We start from the raw sequence: 16,461 nt of genomic DNA on the forward strand, positions 1-16,461 counted from the left end.
AGGACTGAGGAGAGGGGGAGTAGTAGTAATAGTCGGTCCCCCAAAAAGCCACAATGCAGATGGTGGATCACTTTAGTAAAAAGTTTGGGAACCACTGGATTCAGGGTACTCACCTGGGTTCTGTTCCTCTCCGCCTGATGTGGAGAAGAAATTTGAATGTAGGTGTCCCACTTTGCAGGATGCCCTAGCCGGAGGACTATGGGATACTCTGGTATTGGGCTTTCTCAATCTCTCCTGTGGAAGCTGTTCTGCTTTTTATAAAGCAAGTGTCACTGGTGCAGGGACTTAAAGTTGGATCTCCCAAAACCTCGGTGAGCATCTAACCTATCAGGCTATAGTCATTCTGTCTTTCCCTGGCTCAGTGACTATTCATTTTCATGCAACAATAAACAACTAATTTCAGCAGAGTAAAATCCCACCATTTGCATGAAGTTAAAATAGGTAGTTGATGGAAAAATGTATCTCAGATCTAGAAAAACGAGATGCCCTCTGAAAAATATTGGACTAGAACCTGCTGCAGTGGGCACTAGTTAACTGCTCTCACCTCCTCCCCACCTTCCTCAAGCTTCTTTGCTTTTTTAAAATTAGAAACATAAAAGCTTAGGCACCCAGTTTTCATCATAAGTGAGATGCTGGCGAAGAGTACATTAAAGTGGCCATTCTTCTCCGAACAAGAGGACATAGGAATTACATCCTCATGCTTAAGAATCAATATTTTACATTTGCAAAGCCTTCTACAAACAAACCACAGCTAGACATTGGGAGTGTAAGGTTCCCCAGCTGTAAAACTGGAGAAGGGATTAATTGTTTATAGCAAACTTGCTGTGGGACCTTGAGCAGAACCAGGAATTTTTGCTTTCTAACACTTTGTCCATTAAACAATGAAACATCTTGATTTATTACTCCTGCTCATGTCATTTTATATGCCCTGTTTACACATGGAGATGCCTTTTGTATCTCCAGTAAAAGGAGTTGATGAAAAATAAAGGTACTTTAATATTAAATCAATTTTTAAAATTCTTAGGATAGAAGTACTGCTAGCTTAGATAAGTTGGAAGATGCGTAGCTGCTGGTAGTGGTTCTGTGAGATAAGGACAAAGTTAATTTGATTTCCTTACACAAGAGCTTTAAAAAGTGCAATGCTCTGACATTCAGTTGCCTGACTCAGAAGCAGGCCTCAGCTGTACATAAATACTAGGGATACTGATTGCATCCAAAGAAAGTTGCCTTAAAACTGGGACTAGCCTCAGACTGGTTACATGTTTAGGTTTCAACAGGATAGTCCCCACCCTTTGAGACAGCTTATAGCTTAGGCCAAGGGTTCCTATTGTTCTTTTTGGAAATTTCCCCTTGCTCTTGTGCAATACTCCATTTATAATAATCCATTGTATATAGGATTGATCTTTGGTCACCTAAGAGCAGGAAGATGGAAATTGCCCCAGGTACTTAGTGGTTGGCTTAATACCCTGAAGGATGAGTGCTTGTATCCCTGTCTCATCTAACAATGGAAGCAGATGGCTGACTGGATGGATGAATGGACTATAAGGTGGATAGAAAGCTGGCTAGATTGGCGGGCTCCATGGGTAGTGATCAACAGCTCGATGTCTAGTTTGCAGCCAGTATCAAGCTGAGTGCCCCAGGGGTCGGTTTTGTTCAACATCTCTATTAATGATCTGGATGATGGGATTAATTGCACCCTCAGCAAGTTTGCAGATGACACTAAGCTGGGGGGGAGAGGTAGATATGATGGAGGATAGGGTCCAGAGTGACCTAGACAAATTGGAGGATTGGGCCAAAAGAAACCTGATGAGGTTCAACAAGCACAAGGGCAGAGTTCTGCACTTAGGAAGGAAGAATACCATGCACCGCTACAGGCTGGGGACTGACTGGCTAAGTAACAGTTCTGCTGAAAAGGACCTGGGGATTATAGTGGACAAGAAGCTGGATATGAGTTAGCAGTGTGCCCCGGGTTGCCAAGGCCAATGGTATATTAGGCTGTATTAGGAGCATTACCAGCAGATTAAAGGAAGTGATTATTCGGCACTGGTGTATTGTGTCCAGTTTTGGTCCCCCCACTACAGAAGGGATGTGGAGAAATTGGAGAAAGTCCAGCAGAGGGCAACAACAATGATTAGGGGGCTGGGGCACATGACTTATGAGGAGAGGCTGAGGGAACTGGGATTGTTCAGTCTGCAGAAAAGAAGAGCGAGGGGGGATTTGATAGCAGCCTTCAACTACCTGAAGGGGGGTTCCAAAGAGGATGGAGCTAGGCTGTTATCAGTGATGACAGAACAAGAAGCAATGGTTTCAAGTTGCAGTGGGAGAGGTCTAGGTTGGATATTAGGAAACACTATTTTACTAGGAGGGTGGTGAAACACTGGAATGGGTTACCTAGGGAGGTGGTTTTTAAGGCCTTGGCTGAGATGATTTAGTTGGTGTTGTTCCTGCTTTGAGCAGGGGATTGGACTAGATGACCTCTTGAGGTCTCTTCCAACTCTAATCTTCTATGATTCTATTACAGCATCTGCTGCTTTTGATCCCAGGCCACAACATGAAAAGACAGGCACGGCCCAGGCAATAGCTGGTTATATTCAACGCTCTGCCCTCCTCCATTTCTGAATTACAAATCTGGTTACTTTTTTAAAATGTTTGAGATATCTAAAAGTTACACACGCCAAGTCAGTAGGATTTTCTTTTAATAGGTACTGAAAAAGGGCAGGATGTGTTTCCCTCTCTAGCTGAAATCTCCATATTCAACATTTTATCAGATTTAAAAACATTTTTTTTAAATTTCCTACGGATTAGTTGCTGCAGATACTTTCAAGGGAAAGCTATAATATTCTTTGCTTCTTAACGCACATAGTTCTTGGGAAACAACTGGAAGAGCTTGCCTTCTTGAGTAGGTTCATATCCATATTTCTCAAGGTTATTGGGGTCAAAAGTTCCTTCTTTAATATCCTTCTCAATCTGTGGGGCAACAACTTCCATGAAAAGCTGTTTGGCTGTCAATGGTGGTTCTGTCCCTTTAGGAGTCTTATAGGAAACATACGGTTTGAGCTTAAACCCTGTCAAATCCGGAACCACAAATTCAGGGACCATTTCCTTAATTTTGATAAATTTCCCACCTAAGGTGACATAACCCAATTTCCTGGCTCCTCTGCCTTTGTTATGGCTCCTGGGTCCACGTTTGCTGGTAAATTCAGCCATTCTGTCCGCACCTCGGACCAGGCCTCGAGCGAGGTTGGTAAGCAACCCCATGCTGAATGTCTGCAAGAGGGAACAAAAGGCGGCGTAAGAAGAGAGCGCGAGCGGCTGTTCCTCGCACGGCGCGTGGGTAGGACCCTGGCCTGCGCTTCGCCGGGGAGAGCCCGGGAGCTCCCGCTGCACACAGCGCCGCCGCTCCGAGCGGGCCCCAGCCCTCGCCGCTTCCCTCCCAGCCGTGGCGCCTCAGCAGCCGGCTGCCCGCGCGGGTGGGGACCAGCCCGCCGTGCCCGGCAGGCGCAGCCGGCCTGGGGCCCCCGAGCCAGGGCGGGCGGGGCCGCCGCGGGTCCCTCTGGACAGGCCGCCAGGACGAGGGGGTGGCCTGACCTGTCTCTCCGGCCCCCGACGGCGCCTCCGGCGACAGACCCTCCCACGTCCCGCCTCACCGGCGCCGCGCTCCCCTCAGCCGCCCGGCGCTCGCCCGCGGCGCAACTGCCAGCGCGGCCGCCGTGACGGCACGTGCCAAGGCTCTGGCCAATCAGCGCGGAGAGTCGGGCCGGGGAGAGGACGGAGGGAGGAAAGAAACGTCATCGCGTCGCGCGTGCGCACACGGCGTCTTTTGCTGGCGGAAGCGGCCCAGGAAGCACGGTCCCGTTTCTTGAGTGACCTCCGCCCTCTGCCCTGACTTTTAACCCCTGACCTCCTTTGCAGGGCCCCCCCGTCTCCCGTCGAGAAGAGACGCTTTAAAGGCGCCGGGAGCCCCTCGGTGAGTCACCCCGCCCCCTGGGCGCTCCTGGTCCCCCACCCCCGCCTCGGCCCGGCCCCCCCCCGGACTCGCCTCTGCTGAGACTCCCCCGCACGCGAGGTCACCGCGGAGCTGGGCGCCTCAGGGCAGCGGACCGGGACGGTGTGGAGCCTCTCCCAGCCCCTGGCTGCTCTGGGGCCTCGCTGGAGGCTTGGGCGATCCGGCCATGGCCGGAGCAGTGACGGGCCGCGGCACGGACAGGGGATGGGCCCCGTTTGCTCACTTCGCTTCTGCACAGAGTCCGCTCTCGCGCTGCGCGTCTCCTCTTGGACGCGGGGTTATTGCCGCGAGCGCTGGGTATCCCGGGGCAGCACTGCACTAACCTGCGCCCGTGCTTGGTTGGGGTAGGGTGAGAATTATCACTGCCGTTTGCAGCGTGGTTTTCGCTGTGTTGGTCCCAGGACTTTAGAGAGACAAGGTGGAGGAGGTAATACCTTTTATTGGACCCACTTCTGTTGGTGTGAGAGACAAACTTTTGCGCTTACACAGAGCTCTGCGTCAGGTCTGGGAAAGGTACTCAGTGTGTTTGAGTGCCTTTCTCAGACCTGAAGAAGATCTCTGTATAAGCTTAAAAGCTTATCTTGCCCACCAACAGAAGTGGGTCCAATAAAAGATATTACCACATCCGCTTTGTGTCTCTATTTATTATTTTATTTATTTATATTGCAGTAGCTATTAAAGAGCATTGACCATTGTGCTCAGTGCTGTACAAACACAAAGGAGATGGAGTCTTCACCTTAGAGAGTTCTCAGTCTAAAGCCCCAATTGTACAGAGATTTACCTGCTTGCTTAATTTTACATATAGTGAATATTCCCATTGATTGTGCTGCAGTAGTCCTTCAGTGTGACTACTCATAATGCAAAAATTTAAGTCTTTGGAAGATCAGGGTCTAAACAGACAGGAAAAAACATAAACAAAATGTCAAAGTATATTGTGAATCAATTCCCCCCCCTCCCCCCCCCCCAAAGCCTTGCAAAATTGTCATGGAAGTGTACCAGCCCAGGCACAAAAATCTACTTATCTACCCTTTTTGATGTTAATAGTTAAAGAAAAATGATTTTTTAAAAGTAAAATTGACTAGCCTTTTAAGTGAATAAACAAAAAACACAAAGATGCTGCATCACAAAATGTCCTTCATTTTGACAGCTATAGTTTACTACAGTGGTTTTCAACCTTTTTTCATTTGTGGACCCCTAACAAATTTTACATGATTGTGCGGACCCCTTTGGAAACCTTAGACATTGCCTCTGGACCCCAGAGACCATAGGTTGAAAATCCCTGGTTTAGTGTATAACTTAGGATACTTCATAGTGTACTAGTGAATGTAACATTGTGTAGTCTGTCAAAATCAAATAAAAGTATAATGAGGTGGCAAGAATGCACTACATTTTCGTACAGGAGGTAAAGTGTGCAGATTAATGGAATTCACATTTAAGCTAATACAAAATCCTTTACATCCATTATACTTATAGGGGATGTTTCTTCATATTTAAATAATAAGACATGCATGATAGGGTGAATATTGTGTTTTTTTCCCCAGTTTTTTAAAATTGAGTTTCATTAGATCTCTGTGTAGTTAATATTTTTATTTATATAAATTTGTACACTGACAGAAAATAATGTTGTTTTTCATAATTTGAGCAGAAAAACTAAGATTCATAAGACTCAAAATAAAATCTGTTATACTTTTAAATATTTTACTTTTTCATTGTGGAATATGGAATTATTTACTAGAGATGCTGAAATACTTTAAAAATGTCCCTCAAGAGATATTTAATTAAAACTTTTTCTGTAAAAAGTGACTAAAAGGGACAGTGTCAGCTTGAAATCTATTCTATTTAAAAGAGATATAAGAAATTTAGTTCAAGGCACTTGTTGCTGCCTTTGAGTCCCCTTTCCAGTTTCTGTGGTTTTATTTTTGTTTTGTTTCATTTTTAATGAATTTGTCTTCCCTGTTGCTGTGTGAAAGATTGACAGCAGAGGAAATTGACTAATTGTGTGACTCATTGGATTAGCCACTGTTACCTTAAACTCAGTCTTTCTGGAAGATAATTTGTTGGGGTACAAAATAGGGCTGCTGTTTTTTAAGGCTTTGGGAAGAATGTTAGGCTACGTCTACCATTTTGTCATTCATGGGTGTGAAAAAAACTCACCTCTGACATAAGTTTCACCAACAAAAATGCCGGTCTGGACAACGCTATGTTGGCAGGACATAGCTATCTCTGGTCATTGGGGGTGGTTTAATTATGCTGACGGGAGAGCTCTCTGCTGCTGGCATAGAGTGGCTACATAGGAGACCTTACAGTGGTTCAGCTGCAGCAGTACAGCTGTGCTGCTGTAAGGTCTGTAGTGTAGACATAGTGTTAGTTTCATTTAATTACTGACTGGGTAATTATGAACTGTGCTAAAAAAGCAAACACCATGCAATGGGATAAGACAGGCTAATGTTCATCGCAGAAGCAGTATTTTTGGCACATATGTAGTACTTTATAGTATTGTTCCCCAGAAAACTCAAACTGTTTGCGTAAAGGCATTATGTAGGATATGGTGATGCTGTGTATTAGAACTTCCTAGGTTGACCTGGCTACTGATCTGCAGTTCAGGTCTATGCTTTGAATTGTGTTAAGTATTGTGTCAGGTCTGGGTTTTCTAATGGTTCTACAAGTGGTAACGATATGGCTATGAAAGTATAAGGGAAAAGAAGCTGTAACAGCTGATGGTCTTTGCCTGAAAACTGCATCATGTTAAAAGCGGGGACCTTGCTGGAAAATGGTGTTTGTTTTGCTGACTCAATGGTACAATTAGCTTGTTACGCCCACCTGGATATAAGGAAAGTGGATATAGCCCTCAGGGACTGAGAGAGCACACACTGCACTGTAGAGTTTGGAGCAAAAAATGAAACCTAAGCATAGCCTTATGCTCTGGTGAGGTAAGCATAGTGGTAGTCAAGCTTGAAGAGAAGGCTTGGGCTGGGTTTTCAGTTTGGAAGTAGTGGGCAAATACATTAAGATCTCAGGAGGGTTGACTTTTAATGCTGTGGCCTTGTGTACATTACAAAGCCTTGACTTCTCTAGGCAAAAAAGTGTATTTTTCAATCTGTATTAAGCTAACCGATATTAACATCTTAAGATCGACAAGGCAGTTGCAGTTTTAACCTGAGTTAGCTGTTTGAGGTGAATGCTGTAGGGTTTACCTTGAGCAGCTAACACAGATTAAAATTACAACTACTTTATCCATCACTAGGATTTTAACATGGGTTAGCAAAACACCAGTAAAACACATCTTTTTTCTCAGTGAAGATACAGGCCAAATGTTTAAAAACAAATCTCATTGTTGCTAATAGCAATTCAGTTGCACTTGTATTAGAAACAGTGGGAGCCCTAGCATGGAAGGCTCTCTGGCTCCAGCAGCCATTTTCAATATTATGTTTGGGACTTTCTTTGAGCAGGTTTAATTAATTTGGTGGTATGGGGGTGCTGGCTTGTTGTTTTCTGTTTGGGCTGCATATGAGACCCTTGATTGAAACCCATAAACGCAGCTTGGTTACCATGTAGAGAGCTTCATTAATTATCATTGTTGTACTAGAATATTAGAACAGCAAATCATCACCCTGTTTGTTTATTTCTTCACCGAGAAACTTGCTGTTTCCTATATTTTCTCTCAGGAAGATTAGAAATATTGCATTTTTCTTCTTAACTTGCCTTGTCATGACAAATAAAGAAGCTTGGAGGATTAGTTCTCAAACACTTCGCATTATGGTTATTAACGCTGACTGTGGGAATGACGAATGTCACTTATTAACTAGGTTTTCTTCTCTCATTTATTTCCTTCCTCCCCCGTCCCAAGCCATGGGAGATGAGGACAGCAACTCCAGCCTCGAGGTACAGTATGCTGGGTTTTTATATTTATACTCTGATTTATTCAAGCACTTATTGTGTTTCCAGTATCTGGAACTTAACTTGCCCAGTTTAGTAACATCTGGCTAACTTGTTAAAGAATATTGGCTTTAAATAAGAACTGTTCCACATGTAAGATTTTTTGTTTTCACCCTCCAAAATCTTTAAAAGATTGGCCCCAGCTTGCTGTAATTTTTCTAATCCTCTTCATCCAGTTGCATTTCTTATCTCCTCCAGCCTTCATTATAGTCTAAGATATTACCAAAGTAACGCAATGTAAACTGCATATAATATACTCCCACACTTCTTTGGTTGCCCTGTAGCTTTCAGGCCCCAATTCTGTGTATGCTTATGGATGCGCTTAACTTTGCTCAGGTGAGTTGTCCCATTCATTTCAATAATACAGCCACAGACTGAAGAGCTGGAAAAAGGTAGAGTCCCCTGACAACTGCCTTTTACCATGGCTATACCTTGGTGTACTAAAATATATGATTTAATAGAGCCTTAAGGCAATTATGTGTTGGGAATTACTTATTCCTAGGGGAAAAAAGGTAGGCCATGCCAGCTTTATTTAAATCACAGTTTCAGCAATCAAAGCATAACAACATGGAAACAAATCTACTTGACAAGCCAGGAGGATATCTGGTAATCTCAGAGGGAGCTGGTGGTAATAACAGCAAGACAAGGCTCTCTTTACTGGTGACTGCCCAGATGGGACATACATCCCCGTCAGAAACAGCAAGGTAAAATTGTTGTATCAAGATAGAATTGTTGATTTACAGTCCCCGATGGACCCATAGTCTATTACAGCATGAACCCCGAAGAACATTCAGGGCACATTACCATATGAATTGCTATGATTTAGTAATTATTGGCAACAGAAGGTTGTGTATATTTGCCAGACATCTAAAGGGTATTGTCCTGGGAGGTAAACAATCTGGACTAATTCTCACAGAAAAGAGACTAGTAGGAAAGAATAAGCAGGGATTAGTCTACCCACAAAACCGAACTCCCTCTTCCCCAGTCACTACAGTATCATTCAAAAGAGATCCCATTGGGAACAAAAGAGCACAAGTTGTGGTGGGAGAAGAAGTTGGGAATGGAACTACTCTTTGAATGAACAGGAAGGAGGAAGATTAAAAATAGCAGCATAAGGATTAAGCTAACAGTTGTAAGAATTTTTTACCTGTTTATTTTCTCTGATAATCAGTGGTGGATTAATGGATGGGGCCTGTACCAATTTGGGGGCCCCTGCAGGTGTGCCAGAACCTGTGTAGAAGTGGGAGGACCACCAGTGCTAGAACTGTGGCCCCACTCCCTGCTCCTCCTCTTCCCCCGAGGCTCCGCTTCCAGCCAGGCTGGAAGCCAGAGGTGGGCCATGGTAAGAGCTGCCCAGAGAGCCTGGGTTGCTGTGGGGAGCCTTGGACCCTCCACCTCTCCTGGGCAGTGCGCCAGGTGACCTGAGAGCAGCCCTCAGTATGTGTCCCTGCCCCCTGGCGTGTGCCGCCCATGGTAGGTGGAGAGTCTGGGGCTCCACATGGTTGTCTGGGCTCTCTGGGCAGCTCTTACCATGGCACAGCTACAGTTTCCTGCCTGGGCAGGGGCTTTGAGGGGAAGAGGAGGAGCCGGGGGTGGGGCCTCATGGTGAGGGATATGTGGGGGGCCAAATGTTCTTTGTGTCCAGGCCCCAAAAAATCTTAATCCACCTCTGCCATAATATAATTATGTATAATTTAAAGCAAAGCTTGAAAAAGTTACCAGACACCTACTCGTTAGGTGATATGAAATATTGAAAGGGGTGGCAGGTGGAAGAGAACTCAGGACTACAGTACCCCTAACTGCTGGAATTTCTGTAAATATGCTGGCCTGGACCTTGTTGGGGGACTCCATCTTTCATATGGCCTTTGGCTAGTGAGTCTCGTATGTTTAAACCCGTCCTGTCCCACAAGGGTTATGAAGGAAAGAAGAAACTTTCTCTCTGCCCCTTCCATTCTTGACTGTTGAGTTGAGGGTGGCTCTGCTTCTCTTATCCTTCACCCAAGTTCCTGGCTACTGCTCCAGTAAGTGTGTCTGTACTGGTCTGTCCGTAACCCAGTATCTGCATATTGTGCCCCATCTCATCCATAGTTTGGTACTCACTTCTGCTATATGCAGCATTTTTAATAACAGCTCTTGAAATGACCAGTGTTTTACTACTTTCCCTTGGCAGCTGCGATCAGCAGTGGAGCTATTCTTATAATCAGGAGTAACATACTGCATCAGTTCATATTTTGAAAAATATTTCAGGTTATCATTAGTACTAGAAACCTAACTTTAAAAAGGAGTCCAAAGTAGGTTGGAAGCTGGTTGTTTAGAATTTTTCTGTTTAATGTTCAGTGTGTAGGAACTGAGTGCTAAGATTGGTGCAGAATTATTTATGTAACCTTAAATTGTGATTTCCATAGTCTTTGAGTTTTTCTGTGCCTGTGTATAATGGTACATCTTTTCTTGAATTGCACTTAGCAATCTGAATTGTATCTTCCTAGGCTTTTATTTTAAAAGTATTATATAATCTTATTTCCTTAACATCACTTTTAAGGGCTTTCAGACTTTATGTAGGAGGTTCATAGACTCATAGATTCCAGTGCCTGAAGGGACTATTGTGATCATATAGTCTGATCTCCTATATAACACAGGCCATAGAACTTTCCCCCCCAAAATTCCTTTTGAGGTGATATATCCTATGGATCTTGTATAAATTATTGTATCTAAAATTGGTTTGTTGTTCTGGTAACAAATTGGAAAAATTATTAGGTTTCAGAGTAACAGCCGTGTTGGTCTGTATTCGCAAAAAGAAAAGGGGTATTTGTGGCACCTTAGAGACTAACCAATTTATTTGAGCATGAGCTTTCGTGAGCTACAGCTCACTTCATCGGATGCATACTGTGGAAACTGCAGAAGACATTATATACACAGAGACCATGAAACAATACCTCCTCCCCACCCCACTCTCCTGCTGGTAATAGCTTAATATTAGCTTAAGCTATTACCAGCAGGAGAGTGGGGTGGGGAGGAGGTATTGTTTCATGGTCTCTGTGTATATAATGTCTTCTGCAGTTTCCACAGTATGCATCCGATGAAGTGAGCTGTAGCTCACGAAAGCTCATGCTCAAATAAATTGGTTAGTCTCTAAGGTGCCACAAGTACTCCTTTTCTTTTTGGAAAAATTGTGGCTTTGTGATGGTACAGAAAGTTACTATTTTAGGTGACTGCCCTCAAATCACAGCTCTCATTTGCTTCAAGTATATTGAGAGTTATAGTGCATTTTAGAAACATAATGTATTCATACAAAATATTGGTACAGTTCTTAAAATATTAGGTCTTATTTTGAGAAAGCATGTTGTATATTTCTAAACTGTATAGCCTTAGGTACAGATTTCCTGTCCTCTTAAAACGTATTGTCGGATTAGAAATAAAGAACACCCTGCAGAGGCGCAGTTTGTTGGTGGGACTGAGAGAACACTGCATTGGTTATGTTTGATTTAGTTTTGGAAAATAGATTTGTAACCATAAAGGCTAGAAAGCTCTTTAAAAAAGTTTTTATTTATTTATTTTGTTTTTAGATGAAAACTAACTGAACTCTGCAGTGGAATGGAGCCATTGTTGACTTAAAAAAAAAACAAACAAAAAACTGTGGAATTCATGACAGTGACAAACAGCCAGCCATAATACTCTTTAGGCCAGATTGAGCACTTATCTGAAGTTAGATGACAAAACATTTGACGTCTAAAACTTCACAGTCAACAGTTGTTTTAGACTAACTGCTGTAAGTTCACATTTTGAAAGTTATCTTCACAACTAAAAGGGTTAGATGTATGCAACTTCAATTTTGTTAAAATAGCTTGTATTTTGCAGAATCTGAATGTCAGATTGTAAATTTATCAAAGTTCCTGACAGGTATATTGTACAGTTACACATATAGCAAATAAATAATTGAAATATTTTTAAAAATTTGAAATTGCTGGCAAAGTAAATAATCACAGCAAAGCATTGAAATATACATATGTATGAATTTTTAAACTTCTGAAATGAATGAATGGTCAGTTGTAAATGGACAAAAATTCCCCCCCCCTTGTGAAAAATCAGATTTTTGTTTTGAGTTTTCGTATAAGTAGTTCTGAAAACAATCTAAGAACACTATGTGCTTCTACAACTAAAAAGTTAGTGAATAAAGTAAGCTTTATAATGGAACATAGATTGCCACTCAATAGTTAAAATTGTAATCTGTATCTCTCTAAAACAGTCAAGAATCCATTTATGTGGCAGCTGGGTGGGATCTCCTGCCTTCAATCAGAATATGGTTGTGGCAAGAGGGAAAAGCTGAGGGTCACTCCTGGGGGAATTCTGTAACTAAAAATTCTGCACACAATATTTTACAAACATACTTGTTGACAGGTATTTTAACAATACGGACAACAAAAAGATTCAGGAAATGTTTTTTGACAAATAGATTCCTTACTAGGCATATTAATACAGAACTCTGAGTAATAATTCATTTAAACTACAGTACAGAAACTTATTTCCCGCACCCCTCAGAAGCGGTGCAAAGGCTTGGGAGAGTCAGGGGTAACGGAGAAGCTGAGGGAGAGGGAAGTAAATTGCTGGGAAGGAGCCTGGGTGTGAATTTGGAGGGTTGTTGGGTATGGGTGGGAAAAGTATGGAACAAAAATTTGTGGGGGCAGGGAGGGATTGTTTGGGAGCATCCCCATGCAGACCCTGGCTGTCCCCTAGCCTCTCCCATTTAGTCAGGCACATCTGCCCCTGTCCCCATGTGTTCCTGTATCCCCATGTGTCCTTGCACCCCCTGTCCACATGTGTTCCTCTGCCTCCACTCAGACACCCACTCCTCCATCCCTATGTGTCCCTGAACCCACTTAGCCACCCTCTGTCCCTGTGTAGCTCTGCACCCCCTCTCCCATCACTATGTGGCCCTGAACCTCCCTCCCCCCCTGTGGCCCTATGCCTCCACTCCCATTCAGCCCCTGCCCCAGTCTGTCATCCCCCACTAGCCCTTATGAGCCCCTGTCTGACCACCCCCCAGCACCCTGCACTGTCTGTTTCCCCATAGCCCATGTCTCCTGACTGGCCTGACAGGTGCTTTGAAGAAGGCAGGCTCTTTCTCGTCTCTAGCTGGTTGGGAGCTGCTGCTGCGCTGTAGTGCCACAGCGCCCGCTGGTTGGCAAAAGGCAGAACTGCAGACACATTTTGGCAGAAGCTTTTTTTCTGCACAAAAAATTAAAAATATGCATGGTTCATTAAACATGTGCAGTAGCACAGAATTCCCCCAGGAATAAAGGGTGGTGTAGGAAAACTTCAGATGTCTGTACTTTTTGTCTTTTACTTTTTTTTAAACAACTAGAATGTTCTAGTAACTCTTTTTGTAAGTTAAATGTATTGTTAACCATACCTGTTCTCAGATGATGCCTCTGAATTTCCAGTGTATGATGGTTTTTAAATAAAATAAAATCAAAATAAGTTATATGAGCACTAATCTTGGGGAAAGAAGACTAATGGTATCCAATCTAATATGTACTGTGATGGATTTGGAGGGGCCTATAATAATTTATGCTTGACCAGGCTATTGGGGTGTCTGTTTGAATATGTTGGTTTACTTTAATAGCTGGATGTTGGGAAACAAGCAGGAAGGCAAAACAAGAGCTCCAGTGAAGACACTTCTGGGTAAATACTTCAAAGGGGGTAAGAGACAGTGGCTCAGGCATTAACTGGGGAGATCTTTCTCTTGGCTCCTGCTAAATTATAAAGCTTGTTTTGCCAATTCTCGGAGCCTGTGGCTCAAAAGGATTATAAACTGTTTAAAAAAAAACAAAACAAAACTCTGGCCCAGCGGGGGAGGCAAATGTTTTTGGCTGACATATAAATGTGCCCTTCTGGGGGCATGAAGAAGCTAGACCTTTTTTAGGCTTCAAGGGGAATGGTTGACCTGGAGGTAAGATAGATGTGTGTGTAGACCTTTTATTATTTTAAACTCTTTTTTTCTTATGCTATGTTCTGACTGTTAAGATTTGTTTTAAGAAAGCTGGTTTGGGTCACTGTATTCATTTCAGGTCACACTCTCCTGAGGGAAAGACCTGCAGGTACCATATTTAGTCAGGCCTGCTGGGATAAGCATGGTCAATACGCAAGGTCCTGTTGTGTAGGACTCGATTTAAGAGAGGGAGAATTGTGGGATGCCACCCTAGGGAAAGAAAAGACTGGGGCTTTTCAGCTTGGAAAAGAGATGAGTAAGGGGGAATATGATCGAGGTCTTTTAAATCATGACTGGTGTGGAGAAAGTAAATAATGAAGTGTTGTTTGCTCCTTCTCATAATACAAGATCTAGTCGTCATCCAATGAAATGAATGGGCAGAAGGTTTAAAACAAACAAAAGGCAGTATTTCTTCACACAACGCACGGTCAACCTGTGGAGCTCTTTGCCAGAGAATGTTGTGAAGGCCATGACTATAACAGGGTTCAAAAAAGAACCAGATAAATTCATGGAGGATAGGTCCATCAGTGGCTATTAGCCAGGGTGGGCAGGGATGGTGTCAGAAGCTGGGAATAGGTGACGGGATGGATCACTGGATGATTACCTGTTCTGTTCATTCCCTCTGAAGCATCTGGCACTGGCCACTGTCAGAAGACTGGATACTGGGCTAGATGGACCTTTGGTCTGACCCAGTATGGCCCTTCTTATGATCTTATGAGACCTGAGATGAAGGGGATGCACTCAGAGACCAGAGAAGAGGTCAGAGGTGCAGCTAGCTCTGTAAGCATGATGTACACACTTAAAAAATGAAGAAGAAGCTGTGGGACTATGGTCTCTCAGCACCAGGCTCTGTAGAGCTTGTCACTTCCTCTAACTATAGTTATTTGGTTTGTGGAATTTACAAGCATTGCTGACTGTATGTGAGGAACTTGTAAGTTCCTTGAATCAAGCTATTGGTCTGCAGGTATGGTAAGAAATATGAGAGGTCTGTGTTGATAAGCATGGAGCTTACAAGGTCTTTTAGGACTCTCCACATGCCCCAAGCCTCTGTGAGGTAACTACCTCTCCCCTTGTGTGCTGCTGATGTGCTCTCTTCCCTCAGGTCTTTGAGGTCACTTCCTCTCCCCTTGTATCCTGAGGGACTGCCCCACCTGCATCAGGCCTCTGTGAGCCTGTGTTTGGAGCGAATGTTCTCCTGCTGCACACACTGGTATGAACATCGTGTGAGATCTTCCACACCAGGGGTTCTCAACCTCTTTCTTTCCGAGGCCCCCCCCCAACATGCTATGAAAACTCCATGGCCTACCTGTGCCACAGCAACTGTTTTTCTGCGTATAAAAGCCAGGGCCGGCATTAATGGGAGGCAAGCAGGGCAATTGCATGTGGCCCTACACCATGGTAGCCCCTGCGAAGCTAAGCTGCTCATGCTTTGGCTTCAGCCCCTGGTGGTGGAGTCAGGGCAGCATGGGCTTTCTGCCCTGGGCCCCAATGAGGCTAATGCCAGCCTTGTTTGGTGGACCCTCTGAAATCTGCTGCTCATGGACCCCCAGGGGCCCTTGGACCCATGGTTGAGAACTGCTACTCCACATTTTCCTGGAGGGTTTGTATCTCTTCCTGCCCTTCCCACTTTTTCCAGGAGCTAGATCACAGGCACCAGGTTCTTTCACCCTACGGCTTCCTGATTATTTTTCTCGTATTCTGAAATCATGAATACCAAGCGTTAGCCAGTATTTACATACAATTTGTGACAAATATGAACTGTGTTGCATAGCTATATTATTTCCCTTGGACAGTAAGCCAGCATCAGGGACGTATACAATTCTTACGAAGTATGTCATAGTAGGTCAGCAAGGTCTCTGTGTGAGCATGGTATACGGCTAGTATTTGGGAAGGAAATTGTTTAGATTAAATATACAAACAACATATGAGGCTGAAATTATTATGCATTTATAATAGTGTTCATTCTCATGGGCTGGTCAGGAAAGGGCAGGGTTTATTAAGCATGCAGTCCACTTGAGCTATAGTTGAGAAGGCACATGATCTAGTAGATGGAATTTAGGAACTCCAGAGTTCCATTCTTTGCTCTGCCACTGGCTTCCTCTGGGTCAGCAGGGCAATATACATGTAGGTTACTTGAGATAGTGTATACCTAGTTACACAACAGGAGTGTTTTGGGGTTTGGCTAACTACATGTCCTAAGCTCTGTACAAAGTGCCACATAAGTGTAGTTAACAACCAAACAACTTATTTGAAAAGTTTCTGCAAAGGCAACAGGGGAAAAAAAAATCTCTTAAGGGAAACTGAAAAGGGACATCTGATGAAATTGCATTTATGCTTTTTTGTTTCCCTGTGGTGTTTGATGGAGTTCTGGAAAGGTATTTATTCTTGGTTTTTAAACTTCATTTGGTACAGTATTGGAAAGGGTTTTGCCACTGCTGAGCCACCCCCTTGAGTGGTGGTAGCTAGATTGATGGGATAATTCTCCCGTTGATCTAGCAGTGTCTATACTAGGACTTAGGTTGGCTTAAATACT

General features: G+C 43.7%; 2 protein-coding genes across 5 annotated transcripts in view; one reads left to right on the forward strand and one right to left on the reverse strand.

Moving 5' to 3' along the window:
- Positions 1-2,483: 2,483 nt before the first annotated feature.
- Positions 2,484-4,263, reverse strand: MRPL41 (mitochondrial ribosomal protein L41). Of its 3 annotated transcripts, none has more exons than XM_074973900.1 (2): positions 3,648-3,729; positions 2,484-3,267 (listed from the first exon to the last, which is right to left on the reverse strand). In XM_074973900.1, the coding sequence occupies exon 2, from the start codon at positions 3,256-3,258 to the stop codon at positions 2,851-2,853; it is 408 nt and encodes a 135-aa protein (XP_074830001.1). In that variant the 5' UTR covers positions 3,259-3,267; positions 3,648-3,729; the 3' UTR covers positions 2,484-2,850. The 3 variants fall into 3 exon arrangements, with proteins under 3 accessions (XP_074830001.1, XP_074830000.1, XP_074829999.1); XM_074973899.1 differs by lacking the exon at positions 3,648-3,729 and adding an exon at positions 4,040-4,263 and having other exon boundaries at positions 2,486-3,267; XM_074973898.1 differs by having other exon boundaries at positions 2,490-3,267; positions 3,589-3,712.
- Positions 3,809-16,461, forward strand: part of PNPLA7 (patatin like domain 7, lysophospholipase) — a 400,735-nt gene continuing 388,082 nt past the window's right edge. The window contains exons 1-2 of one of the 2 annotated variants that reach the window (XM_074973884.1): positions 3,809-3,967; positions 7,854-7,888. In XM_074973884.1, the coding sequence (XP_074829985.1) occupies positions 7,856-7,888 (33 nt within the window). In that variant the 5' untranslated portion in view covers positions 3,809-3,967; positions 7,854-7,855. The remainder of the gene's footprint in view (positions 3,968-7,853; positions 7,889-16,461) is intronic. The other variant, XM_074973883.1, reaches the window with a different exon arrangement.

Source organism: Natator depressus, chromosome 16 (assembly GCF_965152275.1).
Source record: "Natator depressus isolate rNatDep1 chromosome 16, rNatDep2.hap1, whole genome shotgun sequence".
Taxonomy (NCBI): Eukaryota; Metazoa; Chordata; order Testudines; family Cheloniidae; genus Natator; species Natator depressus.

Bases quoted from the DNA above. Each gene is read 5' to 3' on its own strand.
- MRPL41 (XM_074973900.1), bottom strand. From the start codon at position 3,258: ATGGGGTTGCTTACCAACCTCGCTCGAGGCCTGGTCCGAGGTGCGGAC.